General features: G+C 39.0%; 1 protein-coding gene across 1 annotated transcript in view; it reads right to left on the bottom strand.

Moving 5' to 3' along the window:
• The window catches only part of ZC2HC1B (zinc finger C2HC-type containing 1B), a 69,597-nt gene that overhangs the window by 37,071 nt on the left and 12,201 nt on the right, over positions 1-20,325 (bottom strand). Inside the window, 5 exon segments of the mRNA XM_030929615.1 lie at positions 3,851-3,933; positions 3,936-3,989; positions 15,401-15,539; positions 16,067-16,186; positions 18,169-18,230. Of these exon segments, the coding sequence (XP_030785475.1) occupies positions 3,851-3,933; positions 3,936-3,989; positions 15,401-15,539; positions 16,067-16,186; positions 18,169-18,230 (458 nt within the window).

Consider the following 20,325-nt stretch of genomic DNA (forward strand, 5'->3'; position numbering starts at 1 on the left):
TATTAGACAAGGCCCCAAAGTGGTGAAGCTGGCACAAGGGAAACAAATACGGCTGTTCAGATATACTCTACAGTGAGTGAAGGAATTCACAAAGCAAGCAATTTTTCTTCTGTGTTCCCAATCACCACTCAGCTCTGGAAAACAAGGAGAGGAATGGGGCCAAGTCACTAGTTACACTGACAGCCAGCTGGCCTTCTTCAGGAATAAAAACACTTCCGTTTGCTGCTTTCCTGTGCTCTCTTTGGCCCCACTAAAGCCGACTAACTGTGGAGACCGGTAAGAGGAACCATTTGCAGAAATGTAACTCACCCTTTACTGCTTTACAGAATGTAGGTAGACTTATACATAGAAACTTTTCCATAATTAGGCTGTAATCAAGCCCAAAGTAGTCATATTCCTCCAAAGGTGTGGTGCCAATTGTATCAACTAGAAAAAGGCTACTGGAGAAGGGGAGGGTGGGGTAATGTAGAGAGAGGAAAGGAGGAGCCCCTATGTGCAAGACACTGAACTGGGTCCTTCACTTATCTATAAGTCCCCCAACAACTCAGCAAGGCACACATGATTAACCCCATTTGACAGGTTAAAGTGAATCTCAAAGAATTTAAGTAACTCGGCCAAGTTTACGTAAATTATAGAATTAAAATTCAAACCCTGGCCGGGCACGGGGGCTCATGCCTGTAATCCCAGCACTTTGGGAGACCAAGGCAGGCGAATCACCTGAGGTCAGGAGTTCGAGACCAGCCTGACCAACATGGGGAAACCTCGTCTCTACTAAAAATACAAAAATTAGCCAGGCATGGTGGTTGGCGCCTGTAATCCCAGCTACTTGGAAGGCTGGGGCACAAGAATTGCTTGAACCCGGGAGGCAGAAGTTCCAGTGAGCTGAGATTGCACCCCTGCATTCCAACCTGGGCAACAGAGTGAGACTCCATCTCAAAAAAAAAAAAAAAGAAAGAAAAAAAAAAAAGGAATTCAAACCCTGACTACTGAATATAGAATCCTGGCTTTTTCTACATTGCACTTCTCCCCATGCTATCTCAGATGTCAAGACTGAATCTAGGCCAGGTGTGGTGGCTCATGCCTGTCATCCCAGCACTTTGGGAGGCTGAGGCAGGTAGATCACTTGAGGTCAGGAGTTCATGACCAGCCTGGCCAACATGGTGAAACTCCATCTCTTCTAAAAATACAAAGATTAGCTGGGAGTGGTGGTGGGTGACTGCAATCCCAGCTACTTGGGAGGCTGAGGCAGGAGAATCACTTGAACCGGGGAGGCAGAGGTTGCAGTGAGCCGAGATTGCGCCACTGCACTCCAGCCTGGGTGACAGAGTGAGACTCCATCGCAAAACCAAAAACAAAAAACAAAACTGAATCTATAAAACTGTATTTATCATAACCACTGCCCCTCAACACAAATATGTCCTCCTTCCTGTGTTCTATTATCTACAGAGATTGTCTTCCTATCTGTCCAGGCTCTGGAGCTGAAAACCTTATTGTCAACCCTGATCCCCTCTTTTATCCTATGTCTAATCATTTTCTCAGTCTCACCAATTATTTCTTAGATTCTCCCTCCCACACACCCTATTAATCTTCCTATTCCAGGCCCTCATTTTTTCCCTGTTGTGGTGGGTCCTACTTGGTCTCTCATTAATCCATGTGGAACAGTAGTTGCAAAAGTGACCTTCCTTAAAAGCCAGTTCCATGTCACTCCAGCCTCCACTGTTCACCCAACCCACACTGCCTGCAGGATGACACATGAGGCCAACTGGACAGAAAGGCCAAGAAACCCCATCTTCAGAGAGAACAGAAGGCAAGTGAATAGCAGGAGGAAGAGACAAGATGGCAAAGTGCAAAGGAAGACTGCCTGACTTCCTGAGGACTTTCCAGTTCCTGCTTCCAGGACCTCAGGTCTGGCTGTCCTTGATTTTAGGGTATCTCTTCAATCAATTCCTCTTTTCTTCCTTGAGTTAAAGGACTTGAGTTAAAGCCTTTCTAGATCTGGCTGCCTATATTGCCTGTCCCTGTCCGTCCGTCCGTCCTTCCTTCCTTCCTTCCTTCCTTCCTTCCTTCCTTCCTTCCTTCCTTCCTTCCTTCCTTCCTTCCTTCCTCCCTCCCTCCCTCCCTCCCTTCCTTTTCTTTCTTTCTTTCTTCTTTCTTTCTATTTTTTTGAGACAGAGTTTCGCTCTTGTTGCCCAGGCTGGAGTGTAATGGCGTGATCTCGGCTCACCACAACCTCCGTCTCCCAGGTTCAAGTGATTCTCCTGCCTCAGCCTCACAAGTAGCTGGGACTACAGGCATGTGCCACCATGCACGGCTAATTTTATATTTTTAGTAGAGACAGGGTTTCTCCATGTTGGTCAGGCTGGTCTCGAACTCCCTACCTCAGGTGATCTGCCCACATCGGCCACCCAAAGTGCTGGGATTACAGGAGTGAGCCACCACATCCGGCATCCTGTACCTCTTTCATAGGTACTGTATGCTTTAGCCCCCCAGATGGGTGCCTCAGGCCACAAGCTGGATGTTTTGTGCATAAAGCGCTTCCCAACCCCAACTCTAGGCTGGTGAACCCATTTTGATATTTAAGGGCAAAACGTTTGCTTGCCTTTGAAGACTTCCAGGAATTGCAGTGACTTCTTCTTCCATAGCTCTCCTATATATGCTAACTGTACCAGCTCCAAGTCCTCCTCCATCTTTCAGTGACAAATTCTTGATCAACCAGTAGCTAGCACAGTTTCTGGTACATGTGTGATAGTCAATAACTCTCTAATGCTTATGGGAATAGAGCTCAGGATCCGCTTTTGTTGGAAAGGGTCCCACCCCATTAGATATCAGATTTAACCAGAAGCTTTCTAAACCAGCTGCAGGGGCGAGGCACGATGGCTCACACCTGTAGTCCTAGCAGTTTGGGAGGCTGAAGGGGGCAGATCGCTTGGGCCCAGGAGTTTGAGACCTGCCTGAGCAACACAGTGAGACCCCCATCTCTACTAAAAATACAAAAAATTAGCCAGATGTGGTGCCATGCACCTGTAGTTTCAGCTACTCAGGAGGCTGAGGTGGGAGGAGCACCTGCGCCTGGGAGGTCAAAGCTGCAATGAGCCATGATTATAGCATTGCACTCCAGCCTGGGCAACAGAGTGAGACCCTGTCTCAAAAATAAACAAACAGTCTGTATACACTTAAAGTATTCAAACCAACTTTTCATGGCATCTAAGCATTTCTATGAAACGAATAGTTTTCATGCTATATTATAGGTATGTACCTGAGACCTTTGATGTGTATGGTGCTGTTTGCCGGCTCCAGTTCTGTGGTTTATAAATCTACTGTCTTCCACTTCAGGTTGTTATTTTACTGATTTGCACCTAATTATAACAGCTGCTTCCATTCTTTCACATATCCCTTTAACTTGCTGATTCTGTGACTTTAAATAAAAGGTGAAGACCCCTCCTCTATAGAGCAAAACACATGACCTGTGGGGAAGTTGCCTTGGGACAGCCTGTCCCACTCAGGCAGTTTCACTTTAGATTCGCAATTCTTTTCTGGATGGTTAAGGTTGATACCTACTGTTTGATAAAGAGTTTTGCCATAATACTATAGAAACACTATATATTCAAGTCTTCACCCAAAGGCTTCAAATACTTTAGAAATGTTTTTTTCTACAACACCCAAAGGTGCTGTTAGCTGGAAAACATTCTCCTTCAAAAGAAGTCAGCTCCCATAGGGATGAGCAATGGTGATCAGTTCTCTTCACCCTTACACTTCTTAGGATGGGTAATTGAGGTTCTCTAGGGAATTCTACCTGCTCACCCCAGGCATGCAAGGGCACAAGAGCCAACACCTGGGGAGAGATAGTCACCTGAGCTCTGGATGTCAATTTGGCTGCTGTCTGAGCTGGATTAAAGACTCGGCGAGAAGACTGATCCTTGCAGAAATTAATAGTCGCTTGGCTGCGGCTTCATTAAACCTCCTCATACAATATGGGCATTGAATATAATCTGAATGTAAAGATAACAAATGGCAATTAACATTTCAAAAACAACTACAGAATTATAGAGTGAACTACATTAAGTGAAATAAGGATACGATGGCTCATGCCAGTAATCCCAGCACTTTGTGAGGGTGAGGTGAGTGGATTGTTTGAGCCCAGGAGTTTGAGACCAGCCTGGGCAACATGGCAAAACCCTGTCCCTACAAAAAATTAGCCAGGTGTGGTAGTGTGTGCCTGTGGTTCCAGCCACTCGAGAGGATAGCTTGAGCCCAGAAGGTCAACGCTGCAGTCAGCTGTGATCATGCCACAGCACTGCAGCCTGGGCAACAAAACAAGACACTATTTCAAATAAGTAAATAAATAAATATATATATAAGCAATGATATGAACTCTGCTCCAACATGAAAGAACAAGGTCCCAAACTCTGGTTTGAGACTATTCCAAAGGAGGAGACATGCAGGGCTCAACTAAAGGACATGGCAGGGAAAAATGTCACAGCCTGTGCATTCATTTCAAGTATGTGCCCTTGAAATGTTTAAGTGATGTACTTCTCCAGAAAAACAAAGAAGATTATACTTAAGAACTTCTCAATGAAATGAATTATTTAGTAAATCCTGTGTAAAGAAAGTAGTTCTAGAATCACAGAATGTTAATATTGATGGCACAGAAGGGCACAGAATATTCAAAACCTAGGTTGTAGTGCTGGGTGGGTCTTACAGAAGTTATGGAGTTACAGAGGGAGATGAGATGTTTCAAAATGTGGGTTTGGGAGATGTGAATGGAAGTCAATGGGACTGTCACTGGCAGAAAGACATACTGCTTTTGCAGTGGCTAGATTTTTTTTTTTTTTCACTTAACTACTAAGTGAGCAGGCTATATTCAGGAAGGAGATAGTAATAGGATAAAAGGTGAGGATTCAAAAAATAGAAAAGGGAGAAAAGGAGGGATGATAGGAAAGTTCACCAAAAACAGCTTCAGCTTCCAGAGATGCAATGGCCCAGGCAGCTCCTGTCGGCCTCAGGTTCTTTGTGGTTCTGTATAATATCTTTTTGTCTAAATTCTTCTTTCATTTGCAATTACCAGACATAATTGGCTAGTGAGAGAAATGAGAATTGGGAAAGAGCCAAGATCTTCTTAGAACGTGGAGCTGCTCGTAGCAAAACTAGGTTGGCACCTACCCCTCTAAATCAAGCAGGGATTGATGTTTGCTTTGTTTTGTTTTAGGCACCTTAAAGGGATAACACACTAGATACCAGCAACATAAAACAATCCCCCGCCCCGCACCCCAAGAAGGTTGTGAAACTGCATCAACCTCAAACTCAGTGTAGAACTTGTGTTAGTGTATAGTCAAAATTCCTACATGTGTGGATGGATATTTCATGAAGGGATATTAAGAATTTTTTGTAAGCCACTTTTAAAGCAGTTTGGGGAGTTTTCTATTTGAACAAATCATTTCCTAAAATGTATATTCATAAAATGTAACAATTGTTAAGCACTTACAAATTATCTGGTAACCTTATCCTTTATTTCTTACTCCATCCAGAAGGCAGTACCTCATCATTAATTTAATACTGATTGAGCATCTACTTGGTGCCAGGTGCTGTCTTACACCTGGGGATGCAATGTCTCTGAAATCAAAGAGTAAGCATTCTAGTACAGAAACAAATAAATAAAAATTTCACACGGAGATAAATGCTTTGAAAAAAACAAAACAGGACAGCATTGGGAAATGATAAAAAGCCCAGTGCTAGAGCTTGCCTGAGTTCTTTACTTAATATCTGTGTGAACTCGGGCAAGTTACCCAACCTCCTTAAGCTTCCATTTTCCCAGCACCTACATATCACCTGTTTCATCAGGTTGTTGTGAAAGTTAACTATGATAATCCACATAAAGGCTTGGCACAGTGGGCAGGGTGAAATATACTAAATGTTTTATAAATGCTAGCTATTGCTATAAGGAAACAGGTTCGGCAAGGTTATGTTTCCAACTACCAAATAGAAGTGAAACTGCCTAGGAAAAAAGTACAATAGAAAGTGCCATTATCATTCAGAATTCATTTACAATGGTTTAGAAGAACCATCTAGAACATGGCTCTCAGCTTGGTGGTTATTTCTTCAATTTTGCCAGCTGGAAATCGAAGTCTTACATAAGAAATGCCGCAACCATAAACCCTACTCACATTAGGCAAAGACAATGATCATGGCAATACTGAGTAGCTTCCTCAATCCCACTTGCTCATTCACTCACTGCCACCCTTCTGTGTGTTTGGTACTACACATCACCATGGAGACAGCAGTTGAAGTCTATTTCTCTGCCAATGAAAATCTCAGAGATGACTAGGCAAACAGACAATTACTCCTTGGTGGGATAAACTGTAGAAGAGGAGGCACTAGGGCCTCTGGGAACCTACAGAAAGAACATAAGTCCCCACCAGAGGGGCAGAGAGCAGGCAGGAGAGGGTCCCGTGGCTGAGCATTCAAGGTTGCTGATTCTATTTATGTTGAACTTCACATACTTTGAGAATTGTTGTGTTTTCTGCAACAATAATCTGAACCCAGCATGACCGAGTTACTTGTTCTACTCTCAGTTCAATCGGAGTCACCTCTCTTCCTCTATCAATAATGTTTTCAGAAAATCACCACGTCCTATTTATTTCAATAGGTAATGATTTTAAAAGTCAGAGTACAAATGAATTCTTATGAGGAATATGGTGGCCAGATCTCACAGAAAAGTGGAAAACCAAGCATTATTTTAAAATGCCAACATTGTGCTGTATATCCATGTCTATGTAGCTATATAAAATGGTAACTGAATGTCCCAGGTCTCACAGAAAAATAACAATTATAAATATTCTATATCACTGTCCCCATAAACTGTCACAGTATCCGAGAAATTTAAATCATTGACAGGCTTAGCTAAGTCACTAAAAAGCAGAATATAGGCATGTCTCAAAAACTGAATCATGAAAATAGGGAATCATGCTGAGAAAAAAAGGGAAATTACTGGCACATTCATGCATATTAGGGCATGTTATATATAATTCTTGTTATATGCATATAAATTCTCTCATACTGGCTGGGCACAGTGGCTCATGCCTGTAATCCCAGCACTTCGGAGGGCCGAGATGGGTGGATCACCTGAGGTCAGGTGTTCAAGATCAGCCTGACCAATATGATGAAACCTCGTCTCTACTGAAAATACAGAAATTAGCTGGGCGTGGTGATGGGTGCCTGTAATCCCAGCTACTCAGGAGGCTGAGACAGGAGAACTGCTTGAACCTGGGAGGTGGAGTTTGCAGTGAGCTGAGATCCTACCATTACACTCCAGCCTGGGCAACCAGAGCGAAACTCTGTCTCAAAAAATAAAAGAAAGAAAAACAACAACAACAACAACAGCAAATAAATTCTCTAGTACTTAAGCCTGAGAATTCTGGGCTAATATAAAATCCCTGCACAAACAAAATCATCCAATTGTGGTGAAAATGTTGGGAGTGTATATAATCATTTGGTTTGTTGCATAAAATTATGTTAAGGGCACAAGAAAGAAGTTCATTATAAAATGATATGTTAGCATAGAAATATAAAGAAAAGAAAAATAAATTGAACATTTGATGAGGCCTTACAAAAGGAATTTTTTTTGGAGAAACAATAATCCCTACATTTTAGATCCAAGTTAGATCCAAGTTGGATCTAAAATGTGAGAGAAATTCACACAGCAGGACATCTGACATGGTTTCACTTACTCAATTAAAGAACCATAAGGTAGCCATCAACCCTGTAGCTTCTGATCTTAACATGAATATATTTCTTATAAAAGATGTTTTTTGTTATATGAAACTTGTTACCAAAGTACTTACATTATTACTAAAATCACAGCACAGATCTTTCTACTGAATATCTTAAGACAACACATTATTTCAAGATATATTTTCATTAGCACTCAATAAAAGGGAAGCAAATATGAGGATTATTTTCTGGTATAGAAGTTCAGATGACTTATTTTTCAGACGATTTTATAGTATGACTACACTGTGGCTTTTCGTTTTTGCACTTTCTTAAATAGTCTTTTTGAGGAATAATTTACACACAAGTAAATGCACCTATTTTACATGTACAGTTCAATGAGTTTTGACAAATGTATCCATTTTAACCACCCTAATTAAAATATAGAACATTTTCATCACCCCAGAAAGTTCCCTCATGCCCCCTTTCAGTCAATATTTTGCAAAACCCAGTCTCAGGCAACCAATTATCCATTTCCTGTTACTATTCATAAGATTTCCCTGACCTATAATTTCATATAATAGAGCATCTATGTTACTGCATGTATTTCCTTCTTATTGTTGAATACTAGTCTATTTTGTAAATATTCCACAATCTGTTTACCTATTCAATTGTTGACAGATATTTTTAGTTGTTTCCAGTTTACACTATATGAATAAAGCTTGCTTATGCTAAATGAATAAACATTCATGTAAATATTTTTTATGGACACGTTTCATTTTTTGTATAAATATCAAGAAATGGAATTGCAGTATAGGCTAAGTGTATGTTTAACTTATTAAGAAAATACCAGTGCAAAGTGGTTGTACTATTTTATACTTCTATCAGCAGCATATGAGACTTCCAGTTGGTCCACATCATAGCAAACACTTACAGCGTCAGTCTTTTTCTTCTTTCTTTTTTGAGACAGAGTCTTGCTCTGTCAGCCCAGGCTGGAGTGCATTAGCACAATCTCTGCTCACTGCAGCCTCTGCCTCCAGGTTCAAATGATTATCATGCCTTAGCCTCCCAAGTAGCTTGGATTACAGGAGTGAGCCACCATGCCTGGCTAAATTTTTTGTATTTTTAGTAGAGACAGGGTTTTGCCATGTTGGCTGGGCTGGTCTCGAACTCCCGGCCTCAAGAGATCCACCCACCTCGTCCTCCCAAAGTGCTGGGATTACAGGCATTGTATTGTCAGTCTTTAATTTTAGCCATTGAAGTGGATGTGTAGTGGTATCTTATGGTTTTTAATTTGCATTTTCCTAACGAAAATGATGTTCAGTATCTTTTCATGTGCTTATTGGCTATTATTTTGTGATGTGTCTGTTCAAATACATCTCTTGACCTTTTCTGATTGGGTTGTCTCATTATTGAGTTTTAAGAGTTCTTTATATGCTCCTGTTATGTCAGATATGCATATTATGAATATTTGTCTCCCTGTCTGTAACTTGCCTTTTCATTTTTTTTGTTGTTGTTTTCTTTATTGATCATTTCTTCAGACCAGATTCATTTTCTTAAGTCTCAAACTGAAATTTTTAATTTTGGTAAGGCCTAATTTGCTAATTTCCTTTTTTTAAAAAAAATTATTAGTGGATTTTGTGTTCTGCCTGGGAAATCTTTGTTGGCCATTAGTTGTAACAATTATATTGGGTCAATGATCCTTTTTGAATGACCTTTTATATATGGTTGATACAGTTTAGATATGTGTCCCCTTCAAATCTCATGTTGAAATTTGATCTTTAATGTTGGAGGCAGGCCTAGTGGGAGCTGTTTGGATCATGGGGGTGGATCTCTTATGAACAAGCTTGACGCTGTCCTTTTGGTATGGAGTGAGTTCTTGCTCTATTACCTCCCATCACAACTTATTGTTAAGAAGAGCCTGGGCTGGGTGCAGTGGCTCAAACCTGTAATCCCAACACTTTGCGAGCCCAAGGCAGGCGGATTGCTTGAGCCCAGGAATTCAAGACCAGCCTGGGCAACATGGAGAAACCCCACATCTACCAAGAATACAAAAAAATTTGCCAGGCGCGGTGGCATGCATCTGTGGTCCCAGCTACTAGGGAGGCTGAGGTGGGAGGATGGCTTGAGCCTGAGAGGTGGAGGTTGCAGTGAGCTGAGATCATGCCACTGCACTTCAGCCTGGGTGACAGAGTGGGACTCCCTCTCAAAAAAAAAAAAAAAAGAAGAAGAAGAAGAGCCTGTCACTCCTCCTTCCCACCTCCTTCCCCTCCTTCTTGCATTCTCTCTTGACATGTGATGCCTGCTCCCCTTCACCTTCCATCATGATTGGAGACTTCCTGAGATCCTCAAGAGAAGCAGATGCCAGTGCCATGCTTCTTGTACAACCTGCAGAACTGTAAGCCAAATAAACCCCCTTTCTTTATAAATTACCCAGCTTCGGGTATTTCTTTACAGCAACACAAACAGATTAAGACAATGGTATAAGAATCAAGGTTCATTTTTCCATATGGATATCCGTTGTTCCACCATCATCTGTTGATAAGACTAGCCTTTCCCCCAGTGAATTACCTTGGCATCTTTTAAGAAAATCGATTACCTACAGATAAGGGGGTATCTGTATCTAGATTCTATTTTCTGTTAAATTGATACACCAACACCAAGTTGTCATGATCACTGTAATGTTACAATAAGTCTTGACATCAGGTAATGTAAATACTCTAATTTTATGCTTTTTAAAAAACTATTTTGCGTATTCCAGATCCTTCCATTTCCGTAAGATTTTTGAATCAGCTAGTCAATTTCTTTCTTTTCTTTTCGTTCTTTTTTTTTTTTTTGAGACTGAGTTTCGCTCTTGTCACCCAGACTGGAGTGCAGTGGCACCATCTCTGCTCACTGCAACCTCTGCCTCCTGGATTCTCCTGCTTCAGCCTCCCGAGTAGCAGGGATTACAGATGCCCGCCACCACATCCAGCTAATTTTTTTATTTTTAGTAGAGGCAGGGTTTCCCTGTGTTGAACAAGCTGGTCTCGAACTCTTGACCTCAAGTGATCCACCCGCCTCGGCCTCCCAAAGTGTTAGGATTACAGGCATGAGCCACCACACCCGGCCAGCTAGTTCTACTCAGCAAAAATAACTTCTAAGTATTTCTATTAGAATTGCATTTAATCCATAGGTTAATTTGGGTAGAACCGACATCATAACACAATCTTGAGTCTTCCAAACCAGAAAAATGGTAAATCTCACCATTTAGTCTGGTCCTCTTTAATTTCTTGAAGGAATGCTATGAGATTTTCATTTTATAGATTCTTCATATATTTCATTAAATATACCCCTAAATATTTACTATTTTTTATGTTATTATACATTTATTACATTTCTTTCTTTTCTTTCTTTTTTTTTTGTTTGAGATGGAGTCTTGCTCTATCGCCCAGGCTAGAGTGCAGTGGTACGATCTCAGCTCACTGCAACCTCTGCTTCCCAGTTCAAGTGATTCTCCTGCCTCAGCCTCTGGAGTAGCTGGGATTACAGGCACCCGCCACTGCACCTGGCTAATTTTTGTATTTTTTTTAATAGAGATGGAGTTTCGCCATCTTGGCCAGGCTGGTCTCAAACTCCTGACCTTGTGATCCACCTGCCTCGGCCTCCCAAAGTGCTGGAATTACAGGTATGAGCTGCCACGCCCAGCCTTAAATTTCATTGTTTAATTGTTTATGCCTAGTATATAGAACTACAACTCACCTGTGTATACCTTATATCCTGAAACATTATTGAATTCACTTTAATTCCAGTAGCTTTTTTGTAGTTCCCTAGACTTTTCTATATATACTCATTCATGATTATGTTGTCTGTGACTAAAGATAGTTTTACATCTTCTTCCCCAATTTACCTGCTTTTTACATATAAATATATTTTAATTGATTTTTTTTTTTGCCTTATTACACTGAGCATTATCAATAGTACAGTGTTGAATAGAAGTGGTCAGAATGAACAACCTTGTTTTTTTCCTGATCTCAGTGAGAAAGTGTTCAGTTTTTCACTATTAAGTGTGATGTTAGCTGTAGATTTCTCAAGGATGACCTTCATGAAGGAAGTTCCTTTATAATTCTATCTTGCTGAGAAGTTTTTTTTTTTTTTTTTTTTTGTATTGTTTTTAATGTGTAAGGAGTTACACTTTGTGGAAGGCTTTTTCTCTGTTGAGATGATCATATGCTTTTAAAAATATTTTGTTAATTTAATGAATGATGTCATTTTTTTCTTTTGACTTAATTTAGGTCTCATTTGTTCTTTTCCTAATCTTTTAAAGAGAAAGTTTAAGATAATTGAAGTAAACCTTTTCTCTTTTCTATTACAAACATTTAAAGCTATAAAATTCCTTCTAAGAATTAATTAAGCTGCATCCCACAAAGTTAGATGTTTTCATTATCATTCAGTTAAAAATATTTTCTAATTTATCTTGTGATTTCTTCTTAGATCCATAGGTTTAGGAATGACTTGTTGATTTCCAAATAGTCAAGATATATTTTGTCATACATTTCTAATTTAATTCCATTCTGATCCAGGAATATATTATGTATGATGTCAATTCTAAATTTGAGACCTATTTTGTGGTCCTGTATATGGTCTCTCTTGGGTGACTGTTCTATGTATACTTGAAAACACTGTGTCTTCTGCTGTGGCTATGTGTCATAGGATAAGTATAAATGTCAATTAGGTCAAATTGGTTACTGTTGCTCAACTCTTCTATAGCTTTACTGATTTTCCTGCTGTGTATTCTATCAATTACTAAGAGAGGAGTGATAAAATCTCCAAATATAATTGTGAATCTGTCTACTTCTCCTTCCAGTTTTGTCAGTTTTTGTTTCACTTTCTTAGAAGCTGTTACTAGGCATATAAATATTTAAAACTGAAAGGTCTTCTTGACGTATTTATCTTTTGAATCATCATCTGTTAATACTTGCCCTGCAGTTAACTTTGTGCTATATTAATACAGTCATTCCAGCTTTATGATTATTGTCTGCATGTATATCTTTTCCCATGCTCTTAACTTACTTGTGTCTTTATATCAATGTATTTTTCTTATGGAAAACTTATAGTTGGGTCTTGCTTTACTATTCCGTTTGACAATTTCTGTCTTTTATCCCGAGTGTGTAGGCCATTAATATGCAATTACGCATATGGTTACATTTAAGTCTATCATCTTGTTATTTGTCTTTATCCCACCTGCTCTTTGTGCCTTTTTCCCCCTTTGATTGAATTTTTTTACAATTTTATCTCTACTCCATGAATTGTCTTATTAGCTAAATTGCAGTATTTTTTAGTGGTTACTCTAGAGCTTACAATAGGTATCTTTACCATACGATAGTCTACCTTTAAATGACACTATACCTATTCATGTATAATGTAAGAACCTTACAATATATGTCCATTTTCCTCACTCAACGTTGTGCTATTGTTTTCATACATTTCACTTCCATGTTATAATACCCATTATATTCTATTATTTATGCTTTAAAAAGTAAGTCATAACCCATAACTGATATTATCCTCAATGGAAAACACAAGACAAGGATGTCTACTTTTGCAACTCCTATTCAAAATAGTACTAAAAGTTCTAGCCAGAGGATTTAGGTTCAAAAAAAAAATAAAAGACGTATCAATTGGGACAAAATTATCTCTGTTTCAGGTGACATAATCTTATTGTAGAAAATCCTATAGATCCCACAAAAACACTATCATAAATAATATTATAAATGAATTCACCACAAGTTACAGGATACAAAGTCAACATACAATGATCCATTACATTTTCATACACTAAAAATGAACAATCTGAAAAGAAAGTTAAAAATTCCATTTATAATAATGTCAAAATGAATAAAATACTTAGAAATAAATTTAACCAATGAGGTGAAAGACTTGTCCATTGAAAACTACAATATTTTGCTAAAAGAAATTAAAGAAGATGTAAATAATAGAAAGACATCCTATGTTCATGGATTGGAAAACTTAATATTATTAAGATGACAATACTACCCAAAACATTCTATATATTCAATTCAATCCCTAACAAAATTTCATTATAATATTTTTACAGAAACAGAACAAAAATCCTAAAATTCATATGGAATCTCAAAGGACCTTAAATAGCAAAAACAGTCTTGAGTGTATTTTGCAGAACTCAAACTTCCTGATGTCAAAATTATTAGAATGCTACAGTAATCAAAACATTTTGGTACTGGCATAAAGACAGACATATAGACCAATGGAATAGAACAGAAAGCCCAGAAATAAATCCTCAAACATATGATCGAGTGACTTTTGATAATGGTGCCAAGATTATTCAATGGGGAAGAAAAGTCTTTTTAACAAATGGTACTGAGATAACTGGATATCCACATGCAAAAAATGATGTTGGAAACTTGTATTACACACAAAAATAGACTTAAAATAAATTTTTAAAAATCTAAACATAAGAGCTAAAACTAAAAGAAGAAAGCATGGGCAAGCTTCATGATGTAGATTTGGTGATTAATTTCTGGATATGACATCAAAATCACAGGCAACAAAAGAAAAAACAGATACATTGGACATCATCAAAACAAAAAACTTTTGTGTATTAAAGGCCATTATCAAGAGAGAGAAAAAAAACAGTCCACAGAATTGGAGACAATATTTGCAAATCATATATTGTATCTGATAAGATTAATATTGATATATTAATAATCTTATATTAATATTTATGTTAATCTTATTGAGATTCTAGCCCTAACTTCCAGTTTACAGAAAGATGAGATAGAAGAAAAAGTTTACCAACATGACTAAATAAGTGGAGAAATACAGAACATGAGACATTGTAAAGGATAAATAGCCTGGTAGGGATGTTGTTCAAGATTTAATAAAGACTGAAGAGATAACAAAAGGTAATATGTAAACTGTGATTGGATCCTGGATTGTGGCTGAATATGGGTGAGAAGAAAGCTTTAAAAAACATTCTTAAAGTAATTGGGAAAACATATTAATACATATCAAGTGTGATAATAGTATTGAGATTATGCAGGAAAATGAACTTAAGAGATACACACTAAAATAGCTAAAGATAAAGTATTGATGATGCTTGGAAGTTACTTTTAAATGGTTCTGCCAAAGATAAAAAAGAGAAAGGGAGAAATTATGACAACAACATCAACAATTGCCAAATTTCAGTGGAGGGCATGTGTACTATTCCTTCCTCTTTTCTACAGATTTTTAAATTTTCAAATAAAATGTTTCCAGTAAAAAAAAAAAAAAAAAAAAGCTGTGGACCACTAAATTGTACAGCTTCAAATGGTTAAAATGCTAAATTTCATGTTTTGGGAATTTTACCCGGGAAAAGAAAAAGAGCTGTGGGTATCTGACACGACGGAGCTGTTGCAGAGTTGATTAGCTTGCTCTGCATAGCTCCATGCCTATCAGCTAAGAGGTGTCTGGTGTCCCTTGGAGTTATGTAATACTACAGCATTAGCTACACTGGTGTTCCCGTGTTGAGACAGAATCTTTATGCAGAACTGAAAAAAATAGGATAAGTTTACTTTTACATAATTAATAAAATTACTTCTATGTAATTGTTATTGTCAATTTCAGAGTGCATAGAGGGCATGATGATTTGGTCAAAAGTCAAGCATAGCCTCAAAAGCAACCCAAAATGTCCACACACCTGGGTTCAAGGATGGAGGGGGTGGAGGTGGGAGGGGTCGGCCTTCTTTAATGGCTAGCGTACACTGCTTTGCTGATCGGATTGTGTTAATAAAGTCTTCATGTTGTTGTCTCCAGTTAGACTTCCTCACAGGTGGAGACTGTAAAAAATAAAACCAACAAACAATACCCTAGACTATATACCTCTCCATTACAATTTTGTTTAAAGCTGGAATTTGAATTCACAGGAAACAGAACTGTGAAAATTGGAGAAAAGAAGAGTTTCTTTTTCAAAAGTACTCCTTAAAGAGGTTTGGAAAATATAGTAATATAATTTGCAGGCCACAATAGTGAGGGAAAACACAAAAGAAAAATCAGAAAAATAAAGAAACTATAAAACTTTAAAGAAAGACAAATATAAGATTAAAAGTTACTTTCTTCTCAAGTTAATTGCTAGATTTAAAGCCACTCTAACGAAAACATAAACAAGATTATTTTTTGCTATATCTGGAAAATATCTGAAGTATATTTGGAAATCTAAGTGAGCAAGATTATAAAGAAAACAATAAAGGTGGATTACAGTTACATTACTGCATTATCAAGCAAAAATGAAACCAGAAATCCCAGAAATAGGCCTTACAGTCCCACAGAATGTAATAACAAACAATAAAGAAGATATCAGGAGTACCTTGGATTGCGGCGTCTTCTTCACAGTAGGAATGTCGGTGCCCTGTAATCTTTGCTTCAAAGAATTGAAAGGTTTACGCTTTCTGTTGAAGAGTTTTTTACATATTGGTCCATGCCTTTCCTAGAAAATGAAGGGTAGGGATTGGAATTTCTAAAGTGCACAATCAGTTTTTAATGCCTAGGCATTCCTAGACAGCCCCTACTCCAGGGACGATGTTTGCTCCTCAGAGCCTAGTTCATTCTCTAACAGATCACAGCAGAGCGAATCCATCTGGCTCTTCTCATCCATGTTACATATAACTGGATATTGTGTTTGAGCAAAGACAATAAAATGCCTTTATAGCTCAAAGACTTACTTCAAATTTGGGTTTACATATTTAACTCAAATGTGGGCAGTATACATTTTACTCCAACCAGTAATCCTTCAAGTATTCAACATTTCTGATACAAAAACTGAGGAGCTAACACGCAGAGCTTTGCCTGTACCACCTGTATAAAGTACGCTCCTGTACCACTATGGGACCTTTGCCCTCTCCCTTGGTGGATTTGTGACACGTAATAGTTGTCACTGATACAGTAGCTTTGTAAGACCCCACAAAATACAAGCTCTATAAAAATCACTGCGCTGCCTAAGAACAAGCCATGCATTTTAAGCTAAAGGAGAGAGAAAGATCAAATCATTTGATCAATGCCCTCCATAGCTTAGAAATAGGCTTAGGAAATGAAACTCAAAAGTATCCAAGATGTACTTGACATTTAGAGTTTCCTCTGAAAATGGAACCTCCCAGGTCTCAAACTGATTCTTGGGGGGGTGCGGCTCCAGGCTGGCAAAGGCAGTGACACACATTGGTGGGCTACAGGGCCACAACCAGCTCCGCAAGCTCTCCCTCTAGTTTCAGGAAGCTCTAACCACAGTTAACTAAAAGACAGCTGTTTCGGCCGGGCGCGGTGGCTCAAGCCTGTAATCCCAGCACTTTGGGAGGCCGAGACGGGCGGATCACGAGGTCAGGAGATCGAGACCATCCTGGCTAACACGGTGAAACCCCGTCTCTACTAAAAAAAAATACAAAAATCTAGCCGGGCGAGGTGGCGGGCGCCTGTAGTCCCAGCTACTCCGGAGGCTGAGGCAGGAGAATGGCGGGAACCCGGGAGGCGGAGCTTGCAGTGAGCTGAGATCCGGCCACTGCACTCCAGCCCCAGCGATAGAGCCAGACTCTGTCTCAAAAAAAAAAAAAAAAAAAAGACAGCTGTTTCATTTTTTAAATTCCCCAGAAAAATAAAACCTACAACCTAATTTTATAATAGTCTTTTGTCCCAAACATAGTCAGGCTTACAGTTCACATCCTTTAAGTTCCAGATAAGTCTCCTTTATCTAAAATGTCCCAATTTACAGCTGTATTATCATCTTAGATTTTCTTTTTGAAAAAAATCATCTTTCTTGGGAACCCCTTTATAATATTGGGGCATGTCATCTATTTGATTCCCTAATTTTGAAATAAATCAAGCTTTTATTCAACTTTATAGTCATCTATCAGGGGACTTGACATGTCATTAGCTTGAATCTGGACAACAATTAGATCTGGGAACAGGCCTTACATCCACGTATCATTTTGTTCAAATGGTATAAAAACCCTGAAATTGGAAGCTTCTGTATACGTGGCAAAGCAGAAAACAGGAAGGTTAAAGGACTTGTCAGGATTAGTGACAAATTTGCGGCTAAAAGCCAAGTTTCCAGATGTCTAAAATTCAATGCTCATTCCTCTTGACTAGCTAATTTCCCTGGTGCTTTGGCCTTGAAATTTGAATTTTTGATGCTTAAAGAAAAGGCGGAAGAGCCAAAACCTCTTGAGGGATCATTGATGATGCCAAGAGACTTCCATCTGGCATCATTTCAGGAGGACCATGTTCAACAGGGTCGCTTTTGAGTGAGGCAGCATCAGTCTGCCTCAGTGTTCTCTGGGCCCACCAGCCATAGGTTATGTACTTCTCTTCCCTTGCTTCCCCTCCACATCTGTCTTTAATCTTTGCACTGCCGCCTCCTCATTGACTTGACAGTTCATTTAAGTCCAATGAAACACATCTACAAAACGTCTTTATGTTTACCAGAACATCTGCTGCAAAGCGTCTTCCACAGACTTCACAGGGAAATAACTCCTGATTGCCATCTGTGTAAAATTCAAGAGCACATTATGTTAGTTTCATGGAATTGCCTGGCCAAGAAGAAATGACTGACTGGAGGTGACCTCAATAGCTTGATATCCTCACTCTCTTTTCCCTCCCCACCAACTGCTTCTTCCCCTTGGGAAGACCCTGTGTAAACTCACCTGTGTTTTCCTTTCCTGATATAAACTCATATCACTAAACAAGTAAATTCCATATCTTCAGGCAACCAGAGTATAATTATTTGATTTAATATTTAATATATTCTTAAATGAAGTGCCTGATAACTTTGCTTGAGACATAAGCAAAAAATACCTTAGTATAAGGTCAGTCATAAATAATCCAGTGGTAACATCTTTGGGATTCCTACTGGAAGGTAAGTTCTATGAAGGCTGAGAATGTGCCTATTTTATGCCCAATGCCTCCAAGTACTTGAACCATAGTAAGGTACTCAATAATTATTGATTGAATGCATGGGCCAAGCAAGAATTGAATTTATAACATAGAAACAGTCATTCATTCGATAAATAGATATTGGCTATATGCACTTCTGTAGAAATATTGGGAGAAATCATACATGGGACCAGTGTAGAAAAAAGTGTGCAGATAAACGAATGACATTAGAAAAGTATCATGAGAAAAACAAAATACTATGAAATTCTGAAAAAGGGTTTTTTGTATTTTTTCCTTTTGGTTCATCAGGAGTCGAATGTGTAAAGATTTCAAAAGCACTTTGATCAAAGCTATGATATCTTAGGTTAATAAAGACAGCAGTTTGAGGTCTGAGCATAAACTTTATATTAGACCAATCATCTGGGCTTTACTCTACATGCAAGGAAAGCAACAAGGGACATTATTAAGTTGGAAGAACCTAAACAGAACTGTGGAAGACTGATGTGAGAAAGGCAAGGAAGGGCAAATGGATTGCGAGTACAGTGGGAGTAAAGCAGAGTTTAGTGAAAAAGCTGCAGGTGGGTCAGGTGTGGTGGCTCATGCCTGTAATCCCAACACTATGGGAGGCTGAAGCAGGAGGATTGCTTGAGCCTAGGGATTCGAGACCAGCTTGGGCAACATAGGGAGATTGTGTCTCTACACAAAATAAAAAATTAGTGGGGCTTGGTGGCTCACACCTGTGGTCCCAGCTACTCAGGAGGCTGAGGTGAGGATCACTTGAGCCCAGGAGGCAGAGGTTGCAGTCAGCCATGATCATAACACTGCACTCCAGCCTAGGAGACAGAGCAAGACCCTGACTCCCCCACATACACACAAAAAAGCTGAAGCTGGAGGCCTGAAATGGAAAAGAAAGAGGAGATGAATGATTCTGTATCAGAGTCAACAGCATGATTAGATTTGTGGGGGGTAGGAGGTGGCAAAGAGAGAAGAATGCTTGAGGATCGTTCTACGTTTAGAGGCAGAAGGACTGAGAAGATGCTGGGGTGTGGGATAGAAACAGGAAACTTGAAAAGAAGGGCCATCTTAGGAAGGAAAATGACCTCAGCTTTGGAAACACTGAGTTGAAATAGAGTTGTCCGGCCAGCAGGATGGAAATGAGGGAGGTCAGGGTTAGAGACACAGATGTAGGCTTTGAGAAATGAAGTAAAGGCATGATATTGCCAGGGAAGAAGTCATGGAAAGAGAAGTGCAGAGATGATCCTTAGGGAAACTTATATTTAGGGCCAAGAAAATGATGATGATAAGCCAGGAGGAGAAACAGGAGAGAACAGGGTCATGGAAACCAAGGAAGACAGTTTGAAAAAGGAAGCCCTAGTTAACAGGAAGCAGATGGGTAGCCTGCTAGAGACATTGTTGATTTAAATGATTTCTTCTCACATCTGCTAATTGGTATTGTATTTTTAACACAGGTCATCCATCACAGCACACAGAAATACCTCTTGCCCTCCCTGTTCTTTTGGTGCAGTTTGTAAAACTTCATCTAAATATATATAAATGTATATAAAATATGTATACATATTTTTAAGCAAGGATACCACAACCTGAAACTACTCATCTGGATTATAAAACTATTGCTCTTTCTAAAACACTAGTGAAGGATAATCTATTTTTATGAATATTACAGTAACATTTGTGTGGTGTTTTCCT

This window comes from Rhinopithecus roxellana, chromosome 4, assembly GCF_007565055.1.
Source record: "Rhinopithecus roxellana isolate Shanxi Qingling chromosome 4, ASM756505v1, whole genome shotgun sequence".
Lineage (NCBI taxonomy): Eukaryota > Metazoa > Chordata > Mammalia > Primates > Cercopithecidae > Rhinopithecus > Rhinopithecus roxellana.